The sequence below is a fragment of the Nomascus leucogenys genome, chromosome 2, assembly GCF_006542625.1.
Source record: "Nomascus leucogenys isolate Asia chromosome 2, Asia_NLE_v1, whole genome shotgun sequence".
In the NCBI taxonomy this organism is placed as follows: Eukaryota; Metazoa; Chordata; class Mammalia; order Primates; family Hylobatidae; genus Nomascus; species Nomascus leucogenys.
Window position 1 is genome coordinate 63982662 of NC_044382.1, and position 17574 is coordinate 64000235.

General features: G+C 50.8%; 1 protein-coding gene across 2 annotated transcripts in view; it reads right to left on the bottom strand.

Annotated features, from left to right (window-relative positions):
• Window positions 1–17574, bottom strand: part of GNAO1 (G protein subunit alpha o1) — a 169897-nt gene that overhangs the window by 68529 nt on the left and 83794 nt on the right. For both annotated transcript variants that reach the window (XM_030796865.1, XM_030796866.1), the window contains exon 3: window positions 17387–17528. In XM_030796865.1, coding sequence (XP_030652725.1) covers window positions 17387–17528 — 142 coding nt within the window. The remainder of the gene's footprint in view (window positions 1–17386; window positions 17529–17574) is intronic.

Sequence of the window (17574 nt, forward strand, 5' to 3'; positions counted from 1 at the left end):
CCAGCCGAGGCAGGGCCTGGGGGCTGGTCTTTCTGTGAGGGGTCAGTGTTCTAAGTGAAGGCCTGGTATGCTTCCAGTTCATGACAAAGACCCTGCCCTCCACCATCCCTGCTGCTGAGTTCCAGGGGACCCCAGGCTACCTGAGCTCCTGACTCTCCAGAGACCAGAAAGTCATGCAAAGGGAAGAATGGCCCCCATGCTGGCCACTCTTGCTATCAGAGCTGAGTGGCTTATGACACAGGGCTGTGAAGGCTGCATTTTCCCACCTCCCCTGACTTTTCCCCAGGAGGAAGCAGCCTCCTTTTAGAGGCCAGGCCTGATTCTCCTCTCCTTATATAGCTTGGGAACTTCTACAGCCAGAAGCCCAAGTATGTGCTCTGGTCTTACTTCCTGGTGTGCCCCATATGGGGACACTTGGGAGCAGTCTTTTCACCCTTCTATCCTGGTGGCTGGTGAGATTCCATGAGCCAGCCAAGGTAGTAAAATCAGCCTCAACTGGAGCAGATGAGGCCTCCATTGCTCAGAGGCACCTCGGCCCTGACTGCCAGCAGGTCATGACCATGGTGTGGCCAGCCAGCTGCAGGCACAGCTGATGCCAGAGTCACTCTGATGGCTGGCTGAGGCTGCCCTCTTCCTGGTTTCTCAGTACTCACTGGCTATCAACTATGTGCTAGGCTCGGTGCCTGGTCCAAGGCTGTGGCTCCCAGTGATTTTCATGGTAGGAAAGTCGAGGTGGATGATGTGGGTGTGCATCCTCGTTGGGTGGGTTAAAAGCAGCGGTCCCCAACCTTTTTGGCACCAGGGACCAGTTTCATGGAAGACGATTTTTCCACAGACTGGGAATGGGGGATGGTTTGGGGATGATTCAAGCCCATTACATTTATTGTGCACTTTATTTCTATTACTATTACATTGTAATATATAATGAAATAATTATACAACTCACCATGACGTAGAATCAGTGGGAGCCCTGAGTTTGTTTTCCTGCAACTAGACAGTCCCATCTGGGGGTGGAGACAGTGACAGATCATCAGGCATTAGATTCTCATAAAGAGTGCACAACCTAGATCCCTTGCATGCACAGTTCACAATAGGGTTCACGCTCCTATGAGAATCTAATGCCTGCTGATCTGACAGGAGGTGGAGCTCAGGCAGTAATGTGAGCAATGGGGAGTGGCTGTAAATGCAGATGAAGCTTTGCTCACTGGCCCACTGCTCACTGCCCGCTGTGTGGCCCAGTTCCTAACAGGCCACAGACTGGTACTGGTCTGTGGCCCAGGGGTTGTGGACCCCTCGTTAAAATCCACTCTGAAGCTGAATTGCTTGGGTTTGAGCTCAGCTCCACCACTTATGAGTGGTGTGACCTTGGGCTAGTCCCTTCCCTGAACTTTTCTCATGTGTAAATAATAGAACCCAAGAAACACGGTGCCCTCCAAGGTGCAAGAGAAGAGGATCAAATGGGTTGACATGAGGAATGTGCTTGCAACGGTGCAGGCACACAGAGATGCCAGTGCTGCCCTTTCCTGTCACTCCTGGAGGCAAGTGGAGTGCAAGTGAGGGTGAAAGTCTTACAGTAACAACCTGAACCACTCTAATTGATGGATGGCAAAAAAGAGGTCCTGGCCTCAAACTTGGGTGCTTCATTCTCAGTGACAGGCTGATCTGCCTCCCAGCAGGCTGGATGCTGTGGGGCAAATGTGGCAGCAGGAGAAGCGGAAGACAGCAGCCCTGCCCTCCGACTGCTTGGGGGGCCAGATGCTGATGGGTGCATGGGACAGGAACCCTGGAGCAGGGAAGGCAGACCTGGAGCAGTTTCTGGAAACTGGGAGCGTGGTTCTTGCTTTCAGTGGGGACAGGCGAGAGGCACACAGGTGGGAAAACCCCTGGCCTAGAACACAGGAAGCTGGTTCTCTTCCCATTTCTGCTGTCACCTGGTAGGATGATCTCAGCCAAGTCCCACACTATGCCTCAGTGTCCCCTCTGTGAAAGGAACGACCTGAGTGAGGGCAACAAGTTCCAGACAGTGGTTATATAACTTAATAGAATTACTCAAAACAAACAAACAAACAAACAAACAAACAAAGGCTTGTGAAGCCCTGGGTGGGACGCGTGTCGACCATATCCTGGGCTAGAAGAGCATCAGTGATTCTTCTAGCATAAAATTCCTTGTTCACAGCAAAGTGCTTACTTAGAAAGCAGTCTGTGGCAGTTAAGCTCCCACAGGGCTGCCACAGACTACAAGGGACGGGGACACACAATGAAGGGACGCACTGGACAGTTGGCAAAGCCTCCCTGGGGAGGTGGGGGACTGCTGGACACAGCAAAGCCTCCTTGGGAGGCTGCGCAGCCCTGTTGCAGTCCACCAGGAGCTGCCCAGCAAGGCGGGGATTCTCGTCATGTGAAGGGAAGCTCGCCTCTCTGTGGCCGGGGCAGACGGGGCTAAGATTCTGATGTTCTGGGTTGGGGATAATCGCTGGGCCATGGATAAAAAGTAAATCTGATATGTCATAACCAGGTCTAGTAAGGGGACTTCCAATCATCCCTGTGGAACACTGCTTGGCATCAGCTCTTCCCCCAACTCAGAGAGCTCTTGGCCCACACCATGGAAACCTCCTATAATCCAGTCACCCTTCTGCAAAAGACAGCCCTCCATTTCCCCTACTCCCTTTGCTGCTGGCTAGAAGGGATGGCTGGAGTGGCATCCTAGACCTGCAATGGATGCAGAGACCCCATGTGTGACAGAGTAACATGGCAGAGAGCTCAACCCTGTGTCACATCTGGGCTGCTCAGGCAATGCATTTCCATCTTAGTCATGTCACTGTTATTTTGGGGGTCTTTGTTACAGCAGATGAGCCTGTATCCTGACTGATATACACTAGTATTATTGTCATTTTACAGATAAAGAAACTGAGGTTTAGGATCATTAAGGAACCAGCCTGAGGTCACAAAGCTAAAAAATGGGGAGACAGCTTTTACCAGTGGGCCTGTCTGACACCAAAGCCTGTGCTCTTTACTGCATCACACAGAGCTTCATGTCAAAAATGTGCACGGTGGTTCTCCATGAGAAGACACAATAGTCTGTGACCTTATCATCAGGCTTCTGGCTGCAGAGTATAACTCTTGGATTTGGTCCTGGGGAGGGAAATATCTGGGAGTCAAGGACTTAATCATTCAAGTCCATAACCACAGACTAAAAACAGTGATGAAGCCCCAGCCTGGACTGTGTCCTCAGCAGGTGCTCTCACCTGAAGGACTGCTGCCCAGGGAGCCAGCCTGGGCCTGGAGAGCTGCCCTTCCTCTCCTTGGCCAGTAATCATCAGGGGAACCAGTTGGTCTAGGCACCAGGCAGGGAGTGGGGTTGCCATGACAAGTGCAGCAGGAAGGAGGAAGGGAGACAGAAAGCTGGGAAAGAAGGGGGAGGGCCCCCACAGAGCTGGGAAAACTACCTAATTCGGCAGGGAGCTATTTCAGGACTGTGCCCTCAGACCTCAGACCAGAGAGACTGGGGAAGGGGAGTCTGTTGGTGCTGATGCTCCCAGTCCACATCTGCCCCCAATCCACATCTCCTCAATAAGCTCCTCCTGCGCTGGCTCGGGAGGGAGGGAGAGCTCTGGCCTGGGTGATGCGAGCTCACCGTCTGGGCCAAGAACGGTCTGTGGGTGCCAGTGGTAGTGACACATTCATGCTGTGTTTGGTGAAGTGCAGTGTATTGCAAGGGTGCCCCATTCAGGGTTACTTTATCATTGTAAATATATACTTGAGCCCTACTGTACAGATGAGGAAACTAATGCTGGAGTGGGGACGGAGGGAGTAGAGGTCAGAATACCCAGAAAGGGCTGTGGTCAGGGGCTGCGAGAGGGAGGTGGCCGCTCTCTGGATGCATAAAGTCTGGAGGTGGTTTCTCCCAGGACTCCTGGTGCAGGGAGGCCAGGGCTGCTGTTATGCTCTGGGTCTGGGGGCTCATCTGTGTTGGTTAAGGGCGGTGGACCTCTCTCCACCTACTCAACAGACACCTGCAGGGTCTGGCATGCTCTGTGCCATGCCACAGGGGTTCCATGTTGGGTGGATGACGGAGACCCAGAGCAAGGACCAGCTCTCTCTCTGGACCATCCCTGGATGCCTGCAGGAGCCTCTCAGCCCCTCTCCCTGCTGCCATTCTTGCTGCCCATCTCTCCCTTCTCCCCATGGCCACTGCAAGCCTCTCCTAAGGGAAGCCATGTCTGTGCCTTGCTTAAAACCTTCAGTGGCTTCCTGCTGAGCCAGGAACAAAGCCAAAATTCCTTCCATGGCCTGGAAGCTCTTCTCACCTGAAAGAGCCGGCCCCTGCCTCTTTCTTCCACCTCATCTCCTGCCATTGTCCCCACCGACCTCTGGGCTCCAGCCACACTGGCCTTCTCTCAGACCCTTACGCTGGGATGGGTCTCTGCCTCAGAGCCTCTGCACAGGCTGTTCCACCTGCCTGAAATGTTCTTCCTCCCCACCTCCCAGTCTTGTTTGCCCCACCGGTACCAATCCCTTCAGCTCTTTGTCAGATACCCCGTCCTCAGCACAGGCTAGGACAGGCCTGCTGTCAGGACACTCTGCTCTCTGGAATCACTGAGGCTGTCCACCTGCTTGCCAGCTGAGCTCTGGGCAGCAGCACACCTGCTTGCATTAGTTCACCATGGTGCATAAAGCACTCAGCACGCTGCTGGCACAGAGAAGGCCACGTCCATATTTCTCAAGTAAATAAACCAGTGAGTGAATGAGAGAGCCAGGTGCTGAGGGCATCCAGGGGAGAAAGAAGACACGTCTGGCTGGAGGGGCTGTGGAATGACATTCACAGAGCCATAGGCAGCCCTAATGAAAAGGAATGGAGTAGTAGCCATTTCAGGAGCATTTACTCTGCACAGGTGCTGTGCTGAGTGTACCGCCAACATTGGACACTGGTGCACGGTCTATGCAGTGCACCATCTCAGTGTTTCCCAGTCACACGGTGTCCGCCACTCTCCTCCCTCTCTGTGATCTCTCCTGCTATCTCCTTGTCTCTATCTCTTTGGGTTTCTCTCTCAGGCCATGCTGGGCCCCGAGTCAGAAACAGCTCTCCTCAGCTCCACTCCTGCAAAGCTCTCTCTCTGGACCATCCCTGGATGCCTGCAGGAGCCTCTCAGCCCCTCTCCCTGCTGCCAAGAGGGCAGGTGCTGAGGCATACTGTCTTCCAGCCTGAAATCAGACAGGACAGGTGATTCTGGAAGGGGATGACACCACCTCTTTGACCTGTAGTAGCTAAGAGGCCTTGACACCGACCCTTTGCTCTGGTTCTGAAACAAATGTCACACCCAGGCCCCTGTCCTGGCCCTTCACTAACAGGCAGTGAGGTATGGGCAAGAGGAGGGAGATGGCAGTAGCTGTTTCCTGAGCACTTACTTGGTGCCAGGCACCTTGCTTAGCTGTTAACATGCATCGTTTCTTTTAGCCACAACAACCCTGTGAGTAGGTATTATTATGATCTCCAGTTTTCAGATGAGGAATCTGAGGGTCAGTGAGTCAGGTGACTAGTGCTAAGTCCACTGCCTGGCAGAGGGCAGGGCCAGGATTCAAAGTCACATCTCTGACTCCTGCTGCCCGCCCTCTGGGGTGGTGCCTCCAAAGCCCTGAAGCAAGGTGTTGACTAGCTCTAAGGCTGTTGCTGGCTGGGGCAGGCTCCAAGGACCTGACTTCTAGTGGAGGCCTCTTCTGTTACCAGCCCATCTCCCCTCTTCACCTTCCACTCTTTCCTGGCCCCCTGCTGCGGCCACAGTGGAAAGGTGAGACCATTGGTGAGTGGTGGGCTGGGGGCTGTGCGCCCATGTGTCCTGCCACCCGGGACCTCAGGGGAGAGGCTGCCATGGGAGCAGCAGTGCTGGCTTGCCACCAAGCTCAGCCATCTCATGGTCCTGCTGCACTGGACTCAGCCTGGCCGGCCCTCCACCCTACGACATGAGTCATTTCCTGCATGGGGCAGCACAGCTGGTAGCCCCAATGGCAAGGAGAGATCTGTGGGCAGCTGGTGGCCTCCCCAGCACCCATTTCCTCCTATTCTATTTCATTTTTCAGGAGCTTCTGGTTTTCCTCTGGGGGATTCACTCTTGTCCCAGGAACCCCTCAGCCCCCTTCGTCATGGTGATTGGGTCAAGGAGGGGCAACGAGAGAGAGAGAGAGAGACAGACAGACAGACAGACACACACACACACACACAAACACACACACACACAGAGAGAGAGGCGACAGAGACAGAGAGAGAGAGAGACTCGCAGGACTTGGTGGCTGTTCAGATGCACCTTGTGCTTGGTGATGTCCTAGGATGCACACAAGGTTACATTACAAGTAATGACTTAGCTGCTGGAGCCATTTTCCTCCTTGGTGCAGGAGTGATGCTGTGGAGTCGAGGGTGAAAACCACAGAGTAGGGCAGAGTGGAGAGATGGGGGAAGCCAGGAACATCCCCTGAGCTGCTGATCAAGCCCCCACTCCCCACATGTGTGTCTGAATTTCTGACTCTCTGGGCTTGTGGCTGTTTTGTGTTTTATTTTGTTTGAATAAGCCAGTTTGCCAGTGTGGTTGTTTTTTCCATCACTTGCAATCAACGTGTCCTAACTTACTCAGAGTGGGGGCTTCAGCAGTGACATAAGACCCCTGTTGGTTGCCCAGCAAAGAAAGAAGAGGGAACAGAGCTGAGTAAAGCAGAAGCAGATGAGCGTGTGTGCAGGTGTGTATAACGGGAGGATGGAAAGTGGCTCTGGTTTTCCTAGGGAAGCCATCTCCATCTCACATGTGTGGGACTGTGACCCACACTACACTCCCAGCAGGGCAGGGGCAGATACCACCTTGGCTGTCCCCACCCCACACAGCCTTCCCCACATGGTGCTGCTGCCTCAAACCTAACCCTTTCTCAGTCCCTGGTGCCTCTTCCTTCAGCAAACTAAAATCTACCTTACTGGTTTCCCAGGCTCCTCCACGGTATATCTGGTGGCCAGAAAGGGATTATACATCCATAAAGGGCTCAATTCTGGGGCTTGGACCAAATGAGGTCCCAGACATAGTCGGGAGAGAGATCTCTCACAGTGAAAGCTACAGTGCTCAGCACAAGGCTCTGACTTGTGTCCCACTACAGGACCGTATGGCCAGCACTGCACTGTCAATTAATATTTTTATAAATCCTGTAATTATCTTTTTAGGGAGCACAATTATATTTCATTGCATTTGTGGTAGGCCCAAAGTACTGATTTGTTAAGTAGATGCATTTAAAATACAACACGATTTTGTGACCTTGCTTTGGGAATTCTTCAATTTTCAATATTCCAGGAGTCTCAAAATACAGGGCACTGGCCAGGCAGGCCCCTCTCTGCTGTGGCCTATGGCTTCTAAGGCTGAAGTCTGCTTGGCAGCTGGTTTGCCACCTTGAAACAGGTACCACAAGCCCAAAGGATGCACACAGAATGGCCCCTCTCCAGAGGGGAGGCTGTCAGTTCCCCCTGTGTAGCTGCTAGGTGGGGGTGGGGTGGAGGTAGAACAGGGGCTGCAATGGGGTGGCTCCTGGACATCCAAGATTGGTGGGGGCCACTTCAGTCTTGATGCCGAGGAATATTTATTTACATGGTTATAACATTTTCCCACCATCAGAGCAGAGTAATTAGGGCCGTGGCGGTGGGGTCGGGGGTGGAGTGTGAGAGAGAGAAAGAGAGCACACAAGTGCAAGGCATCACCGCTTGCAGTTCTCATTTACTGTTTGTTGAAGTCTTTCATTTAAATTTTCTTTTTAAAATTCCATGCTCTTTTCTACAGACAATGAACATATAGAGACTGATGGCAGCCCAGCCTTGAGCATCCACTCAACTCTGCACACCACAGAAGAGAAGGCAGGCCAGGCCAAATGAAAGCTAGGTGCTGGCTGGGGCCTCTGCAGGGGCCAACGTGCTGGAGCCCTGGCGGCTGAGTGCCTGCTCCAGGCTGAGCCACCACTGTGGGAACGCATGAATGGAAGCACACATGGCAAACGCTGTAGAGGGATCAGGAAGGCATGGAAAGAAGCATATTCTGCATCTTTCATCCTTTCTTCCCTGGACACATCTGTTCAGGCCATGCTATCCCTAGTACCAGGCCAGCACTTGACCCGGAAGCACACACTCGTTGGATGAATGGAATCACTCAGGCACAAGATTCACTGACCCCTGCTAGCACTGGGCATGATGAACAAGATTGACCTGTTCTTCCAGACCTGCTGTCTGGCCCCAAGGGTAAGACAACCAAGAAGTAGAGTGTGCTGCTGGGGGGCAGCTGGGAGGGGCTGTGGGGAGGGCACCGCTTTTAGCTAAGGAAACCCAAGACTCTAAGGGGGAGGAGCAGCTAAGAGACATTTCAAAAATCTGACACTTTAGTCCTTCTTTCTTTCCCATATTGAAAACTGCAGTTCCTTTGAGTTGGTTCTTCCTTTTAGATGACGGTCAGGGAAAGCCACTGATGCTGCCACCCTGGGCCAAAGTACCAGTAGCCGGGTCTCAGGCTCCTTGTGGCAGGGCTTAGATGGTGGATGCTTTCCCTCAAACCAGGAGCTTGTGGCCCGATCCAGCCTTGGATCAGGGAGCAGTGCTGATGCTGCACTGAGCCCTGGAGAGCTGGAATTTCAGAGCTGGGAGAAGCCCTGGAAACCAAGGCGTTTACCTTCTCATTCTGGGGCTGGCATCTCTGCCCAAGACCGGGAGCCTCTTGATCTTTGCATCTTTGTACCCACCCCTGCCATCTTGTGCACTTCCCCAGGAAGTAAGCATTTGTAAGTAATAAGTAATTGAGTGATAAGTATTTGTGGAATGATTGACCAACTGAATGAAAGAAAATGAGTCCCCAAATTGGCTGGGTGACTGGAAGCAGCCTGCTGAGATGGAAAGAGGACTGAGCCGTGATGCAGGAAGCTGAACGCTCTAGTCCTGGATCTGCCACATATTCCCCTGGGTTAAGTCTCTTTCCGGTTTGGGCCAGATGAAACCTATGTTGCATCTGCAAAATGGAGCAGCAGAATGAGATGGGCTTGAATGGAGCAGTTTCAAGCTCTATTCACCTGGCTGGCAAAGGGTCAGGGCAGGCTCCGGGGCTGCTGTAGGTGGAGAGCCTCAGCACCCAGCATGGGGCACATCTACATCCTCTTCCTGGCCTCATGTTTGGGCTATGGGAGTATGAAGCCTTCATCTATTACATCCTCCAGCCCCCATCAGATCTAACAACTACCACTAAAGTATCTCTAAGCCCCAGGGGACTCAGGGAGACACAGGCCAGATAGCATCCTTGTTTTTATCTGTTTCAGAATTCATGCAAACCACAAGATGAACCGCACTGCACTGTAGAGGTGGCACCACAATATTTCCATGATTATTAAAAAACATAGTGTCCTGAGCTCTACTGTGTGACTTAAATGTCAAGATTTCTTTTACCAGAGGAGATCCAATGACATTCTGAAAACTAAATGTGAAATCTGATTCTGCCTCCCAAAGAGCTACCATTATCTCTAGGGGATACAGCTCCAGTGAAGGCCCCTGGTGGAACAAGAGCATGGGCGGCAATCCCAGCTGGCACCCATCTTTCATCCTGCTTAGGTAGGTGACTGAGATAGAGCAGGGAGCCCCCTGTTAGGGGCGTGCTGCCCCCCACACCCCGAAAAAGCAGGGAAACGGAAAAATCTTGAGTCTCTTCAAGGGAAATTCCAGGCACCTAGCTAGCCTTGAGAAGTAAATGAGCAACTTGAGAAGCAAGGAGGTTGTAATAGCTTAAAATAATAGCCACCCAAGTAAGTTAGAGCCACAAGATGTTTGGTTCCCTATGGAAACTAAAGATAACATCTTAACATATGTCCCTGAGTTGTTTTTCAGAAACCTGGACCCCCACCAGATGGAAAATGCCCATTGCAGTCAAGTAGACCTCAGATGAGTGGGAACTAAGGACGGAATGCTGACCGCTGGTCTTTCTTCTAAATTTCTTACTGAGAGGCCTGGAAAGACTCATACCTACAGGCCAGACCTTAATATTCATTTCGGCTGTCCCCAAGGTTTCAGACAAAGGCTTGCTCCTTAACCAACTGCAAATCACAGAATCTCTGGATCTACCTATGACCTCAAAACCTGCCCCACAAGATATCCTGCTTTTTTGGGCCAAACCAATGTATAACCTCCATGTATAGGTTTACGGTTTTGCCTGTAGCTTCTGCTTTCCTAAAATGTACCCTTGCCTTTAAAAGCCCTTGCTTGTAGGGCCATTGAGGAAGTGAGGTGTTAAGCATGAGCTGCCTGATTCTCCTTGCTCAGCCCCCTGCAGATAAACGCAGTCTTTTGTCTTGTTGTAAACTTCAGTGTTGGTGTTTGGCTTTATGGCACAGGTTGAGCAGACCCAGGCTTGGTAACATGATCTTGGATGGCCAATTAAGAACCTCGTGCTTCTGTTTCTAACCTGAAAAGTGCAGATAAAACCTTGCCCATTCCTCACTAGATTGCTGTGAGTAGAATTCATCAATACCTTATCAAAATTCATGATTTTAGACAAATAATGAGAATAATTGCCAACACACGTTGAGAAGTTGCTATGTGACAGGCACTATCCTATGCACACTACAGGCATTATCTCATTTACTCTTACCGCAGATATGAATGAGGGAGGTATCAGGATCATTACTATTTCACAGTCCAAAACGCTGAGGCTTAGAGAGGTTACATAATTTACCCAGGGCCATATAGCTGGTGGTAGAATTGAGGTTTAAACTTAGTATCCAATACATCCTGTGTTAGGCATTGTGCTAGAGGAATAGGATCTATACTCTGCCCTTAAGGAGTTTATAGTTGAGAGAAACAGGCATAGGCACAAATAGTGAGAAAATGAAAACTGGAGTATTTTCAACTGAATAAAGCCTCATACAAGTTCAATGCATGACTGCTACCAGTCCATTTGTTTACAATATATTTAACATATGCAAGGATGTACACATATACACACATATATTTTACATATGTTTATATATACATGTGTGTATATGATGAACTGTATTAACACAGGCTTGTTCAAAGCTTTCCCCATCCCCCCCACTGGTCCAGTGAAACTTCTAATCCTGTAATTGTTCAGTTTCTCCTCAACCCTTTCTTCCAGTGTCATAGTTTAGGCCAGCTCAGCCCGAACAAGGCCCTCTGCTTTTGTGATGCAGATGTAGGCCTTGGGCTAAGGCTAGAGGAAGGAGGACGGGGAGAGCTTGGCTCAGAAGGTGAAGACAATTTACATAATAATGAGCTCGAGTGAGGAGGAAGGGAGGAAGAGAGGGAAGGGGAGGAGGAAAAGGAGACTGAGGCCGGGCGTGGTGGCTCACGCTTGTAATCCCAGCACTTTGGGAGGCCGAGGCGGGTGGATCACGAGGTCAGGAGATCAAGACCACGGTGAAACCCCGTCTCTACTAAAAATACAAAAAATTAGCCGGGCGTGGTGGCGGGTGCCTGTAGTCCCAGCTACTCGGAGAGGCTGAGGCAGGAGAATGGCGTGAACCCGGGAGGCGGAGCTTGCAGTGAGCCGAGATTGCGCCACTGCACTCCAGCCTGGGTGCCCAGGTGACACAGCGAGACCCCGTCTCAAAAAAAAAAAAAAAAAAAAAAGAAAAAAGAAAAGGAGACTGAGAAGGAGGGAGGAGGACAGAGGGAAAGGGAAAAAGGGAGGGTGGGAAAGGGAGAGATAGAAGGGGACGGGAAAGGGAGATGAAGAAAAAGGGAGGAGTGAAGGAGAGGCAGAGCAGGAACCCCTTTAGTGTGAGAGAGAGAAGGGGAGACAGGACCAGCCTTGCTTGCTGGGGTGGAGAAGAGGGTCCATAGAGAACCCGGTGGGGTAAGGCAGCTCAAGGGAGTGGGGTGGGACAGACATGGGAGGCAGGAGAGGATGTTTGAGAACAGCAGGGGGAACTGTCTCTGGTCCCTTTTCATATTCTTAGAGAGATTTAGGATGAAGGATGGGATTCTCTGAATGATTTGTTTTGCCTGATCATACTGTGCCTATCTAAATGGGACTCTGCTCTGGACCCGGGCCACACAGGTTCTAGTCTTGTTAGGCTTCCATGTCTACACTGTATACATATATAAATTGTATTGCATGAACTTGGGCAAGTCATTTAGCCTCTCCATGCCTCATTTTATTTTTTAACCTATAAAATGAGGACAACAATAGCACCCACGGCACAGGTAGTTGTTAGGATTAAATAATTTAAGCATTAAGGAATATTTATTAAGTAACAGGACAAATAACAGGCCTATCCTTTTCCAATAAAGGTTCTGAAACATAAAAATGGAAAGCTGTTATTATCCTGGAGTCAGTAATTCCCAGAGCTTCAGTTCTCTGAATCCATCCATCTGATATGTGCAGACCTCCCCCACCTGGAAACCCCTTAGGTTTGGAAGGGGACTCACCCTCTGTGGTCCAGCCCCACCCAGCCTCCTGGCTTTCTGGCTGAGGTTCCACCTTGTGCCCATCCTTTTCCAACAGCCGATTAATCACCAGGCCCCTATATTTCCTTTGTTGCTACGCATCACTCTACTGCCTTTCTGACCCCTCACCTAGCCCCTTGCACCTTATTCATGGTCTGTTGCTGGAGCTTCTTCACCTGCCTCCCATCTTTAGTCTCCCCTTGCCATCCCCCTCCCCGCCCTGTTGACTCTGCACATGCCATCATCGTAATTTCCTAAAATCTCACTTTCATCCCATCCCAGCTCAAAATCTCTCCATGGCTGCCTACTGCTAACAGGATAAAACCCAAACTCTGCGGCCTACCTTCCAGGGCCCACCAAATCTGGACCCAACTAGACCTTCCAGTTTTCCCACACCTTGCTCAGACCCCAGTCCTCTGTTCTGGCCACTGGCCTCCTCTGCCAATTAACTCTCCTTTCCCTCATTACCAACCATGTTTTTTCCTGGCTTCAAGGGCCTTTGCTCACCTACACTGCACCTGTCAAACTGTACCTGTGCTTCAGGGACAGTTCCAGCTTCACTCCCACTAAGCAGCTCTTCCTGCCCACCATGTGCAAGGGCTGTGCTCACTCTGCCTGTGAGCTCCATCTTCCCAAGAAGATGACCAGCTCCTTAAAGGCTCCAACTCATATGCCTTTGAATCTTCGCACGTGGCTTAGCACCAGCCCTACACATGGTAGGTACTCAATCAACTCCTGTCAATGTAGTGATAAAGTTACAGGCACTTTGCCTTTTTTTCTCTGAAAACTGGGAAAGTTAGAAATGTCATTCCATTAATGGGATGGGTCTTGAAGACCTACTAAGTGCTGAGCACTGTGTTGGCTGCTGGAGTGAGGAGGTGACTCAAAGATAAACGACATAGGCCTTGATCAGAAGACCTTAAATGATGAAGGAGTTCTTAGGCGGGACTCTATTGGTGGGCCAGACCCCCATGAAATTGCATGCAGAATCTCCTAGATGTGTGCTGTGTCCCCTGTTCTGGAGGGAAGGCTCGCAGCTTTCATGAGCTGCCCAAAGGACTCTGACTACACTTTAGGGCCCACTGCTCTATGGAAAGAAGCATAAACAATTCGTCTTCATGCCAGTGTGTGAGATAAGAGCTTCATGGAGAAAGCCCTGAGCTGAGTTTCTTCCTCAGGGAAGGAAAAGGGAAGGCGGCTTCATGGACAAGATGAAGCATAGTGGGCCCTTATTGAGTGGGGCAGTTCCATGTGGAAGAGGGGAAGAAAAGAGGAGGGCACTAGAGACAGAGAGCACACTCCAGCGAAGGCCCAGAGGTGTGAGAGTGCATGGGGTCCCTGGGAGGGGTCTGTAGTCTGAGGCTGGGGCCTGGGGTGTGGAAACCACAGAAGGATGTAAGGAGGTCCCCACTGTTTGCTCTGCACGGAGGCTCTTTCAGGTTCAGGCTCATGCATGGTCACGGGGCCCCACGTGACTCCACACCAGAGAGACTGAGGGAAAAACCAGCCAGTCCTCTTTCCTCTGGGGGAAACAGACAGGACAGGTGGTGAGTCAGCTGCCGGAGGAAGTCAGGGACACCTACCTGTTCTAGGGGCTAACACTGAGGTACAGCAAGGAAGCTCTTAGGCGCTTTTCTGTGTGGAGAGTGCAAGGCTGGCTGGCCCCGGCAGGTGCTGGGAGTGGGGTTGTCTTCCACCAGACACCCCCTGATGAGTGGTGGTGGGTGGCAGAGGTGAAAAAAACACAAGAGGGAAGGAGGTCTCTTCTTCAGAGACCAAAACACGGATCTGGGCTCCTGCAGCATAAGGCTCCTGCCCCTACCCTAAGCAACCACTGATCTACATTTTGTTACTATAAATTCATCTATTCTGGACAGTTCATGTAAATGGAACCATACAATGTATGGTCTTTTGTGACTGGTTTCTTTCACTTAGCACAATGTTTTCAAGATTCATTCATGTTGTGAATGAATGTACAACAGGCTTGTACTGTTTCACGTCTTCTCCGGAGAAGCCATCTTCACGGATGATTCTAGAGAAAAACCCCAGCATCCAAATGGCAGATCCCCTAGGTGGAGAGTGGCTGGGGACCCGAGAGACAGAAGAATATGGGGACCCAGCCCTGTGTTCAGGGCATCTGGACATCAGCAGCTGCCTGGCTGCAGGTAGCTCCAGCTGAACAGAGCTTTATATTCCTCTGCGCCAGGCTCATTCCTCCCTCAGGGCCTGGGTGCTTGTCTGGAACTTTCTGCCCCTCATCCTCCCACTCTGAAGTATCTGCTCCTCCCACCCCCAGATCAGGCTCTCACATCACCTTATTTTGTTTTCCTTGCAGCCCTTAGCATTATCTGACATTATGCAGTCACCTACTTGTGGGCTTGTTTGCTGCCTGTACTGCTAGATAGGAAGCTCCATGAGAACATGGAAAGGGAAGGATGTTGGCTCTGTGCTGCCCCCACACCAGCAGGTACTGCAGCCCTTTCTGGCCTGGTATGTCTCCTCATCGAGAGGGCAGAAGTGGTGGCTTCCACTCTCTTCTGCCCAGCTCTACAGGCTGCGAATCCACACCAGCCCACTCCCAGGAATGCCTTTTCCAGCTGTCTGGCTTGCTCTGGCCTGGGTCTCGGGTTCACTCCTTTCCTGCTCCTCACAGGTGTAAGAATACAGAAAGGGGGTGCCTGAGTGCCAGGGAGGCCTTTGCCCACCAGGAAGCTCACACCAGACAAGGCTGTGTTGCCCAGGGATGGGCCAGTGCCGGCCATGGTGCCACCTGCCATAGCGGAACTGTGCTTGGACTCGACTGTGTCCAGTGGACTCTCCAGGGAGTCCTGCTTAGCTCTCAGTCTCTCCTTCCATTGGAGCCTTCCCCTCCTTCCTACTTGAAGGCTGACTTGACTGGGAAATTCCACAGAGGAGAAATAGCCTGAGAAGGGACCCTGCTTCCCAGGGGCCTGCAGTACAGTCCTTAACGTATCATAGTCCTAGCGATTCCCAAGCAATCATCTCTCCATTCAGGAAAATAAAATGGAAAAAAAAATCCCTTGGGAACAATGAATGTTTTCCAAAATGGAAGGAGAAAAGTATTCCAAAGTCACACTGACTTTTCTGGGTTATAATCAGTATAGGAGATTTTTAGGAAGAGCTGGCTGGGAGACGAATACATTTGCTCCTGGAAGAACTCACACACTGCGTGCGCGCGCGCACGTGTGTGTGTGTGTGTGTGTGTATAGGTGGTGTGCCTTTTGTACTGTGTCTGCTATCCGGCTGAGATTCAGACACCACACTCCCCACTTAGCCAAAGGGAGACAGACAGACCAGAGGCCTGTGGCTTGTGCCATGCCTGAAGATAAGATGAGGCACTTCCTGCTCTGGGCTGTAATAAAATGAGTTAAATAAAATGAGTCATTATGTGTAAAGTGCTTAGTATGTGCCTGGCAGCCAGTAGGTGCTCAACAAATGGTAGCTGTTTTTATTCCTACTATTGCTATTAAGAAGAATGAAGCACTGTACTCGTCTGGGTTAGTTCTAATGATCTGAACAGGTGTTTTCTGCAACCAGACACCATTCCCTGCTGTGTTCATTCCTGTATCCACAGCACCTAGCTCAAGGCCTCGCACATCATAAGCCTGCAGTGAATGGACCCATCTACTCCCCCATTCCCTCTTTCCACAGGCCCTGGCTCTGTGACCAAACCCAAAGCCGGTCTTCCAGGGAGAAGTGCTTCCTTTGCAGAATCCACTTCCCAACTTGGCCTCCAGGAGGAGCAGCAGATGGGCCCAGGTCTCCCTGCTAGTGCCCAGCTTCTCCACCTCAGGCTGGCCTTGGACATACCCTCAGTCATCCAATTCCCCAGTACCTGGAGGAGCCAATGCTGGGCTGGATGACTCTGCCCCATGGAATTAGGATTTTGTGCATAACACATCAAATTTTACATTTAAAGCTGTCTGTCACAGATGATTTATCAGACACAGAGACAACCAGGACAGTTTTCCTCTGTGAGGAAGATGATTTTTAGCAAAGACAGGATGTGTGTATAATATACAATCAAATCACACAGCAATCAGAGATGAATGCTCTCCATCCAGAGGCTCAGATGCAGAGCCCAGGTGCTTGGAGGCTCTACCTGCCCTCCACCCTCTTCTCCAATCTCCAGGTCCCAGAGGGAGGATCACTGAGATTCAGTCCCAAACAGGGACAAAGAGCTGCTTCTGGAAAGAATTCTGAGGCTATTTTCTCCTCTCCCTCTCTCCCTCCCTCCTTTTATTTAGCCTTGCCAGGGTAGCTGTATATAGTTCAGTCTTAACAGTTAATATAAATGTTTGCAAATTAGAGGCTTTTATATAGTACTTATTCCATTCACCACTTAATAGAAGCCTGGAAACGTTACCCCCAAACAGTCCCTGTTCTAGGACACTGACTTTCTACAGGAAGGAGAGACCTGTAGGTCCTCATACTTACCCAGGGGAGGCAGAAAACATAGCCGTTGGTGTAAAAGAGGAAAGACAGTCAATTCAAATGGCTATCCCCACTCCACAACAAGCCAAAGAAAGTTCTTCTAAGGAGAGTAGATGGTGGCCAGGCAAGGCTTGTTTTGTTTAATACATATTTTTTTCTGTTCAAGTTAATTGCCCAAGGACAGGTACTTAGTGTTGTGGCAGCCCCAATTTAGAACTCTTACCAACTCTTCCTCATCTGCAAAATAAATCTGGGAGTTTTGCAGCCCTTGCAACTTGCAAAGTTGGTGAGTTTGCTGGGAGTTTTCCAGGGGGGTGGATGCAATGGCTTAGGCTGGTGACTGTGCCACCATATATCTTTCATACATAGCAGAGTCTCTTCTCGTTCATTTAAGGCAGCCCAGCACTATAAAGAGGAGGTAGTGGGGTAACACAGACAGAACCTCTTGTTGCTCTGCTTATGGGCTCAGGGGCCTACCTTTCTCTCCTTATCACCATATTCGATGCCCAAAGTGTCCATGGCCCGGACGATGGCTGCCAGGGACTGGATGGTGTTGCTGTAGACAACAGGCTTGTACTGTTTCACGTCTTCTCCGGAGAAGCCATCTTCATGGATGATTCTAGAGAAAAACCACACATACCACACCTGGTGAGAGCATTGTCCTC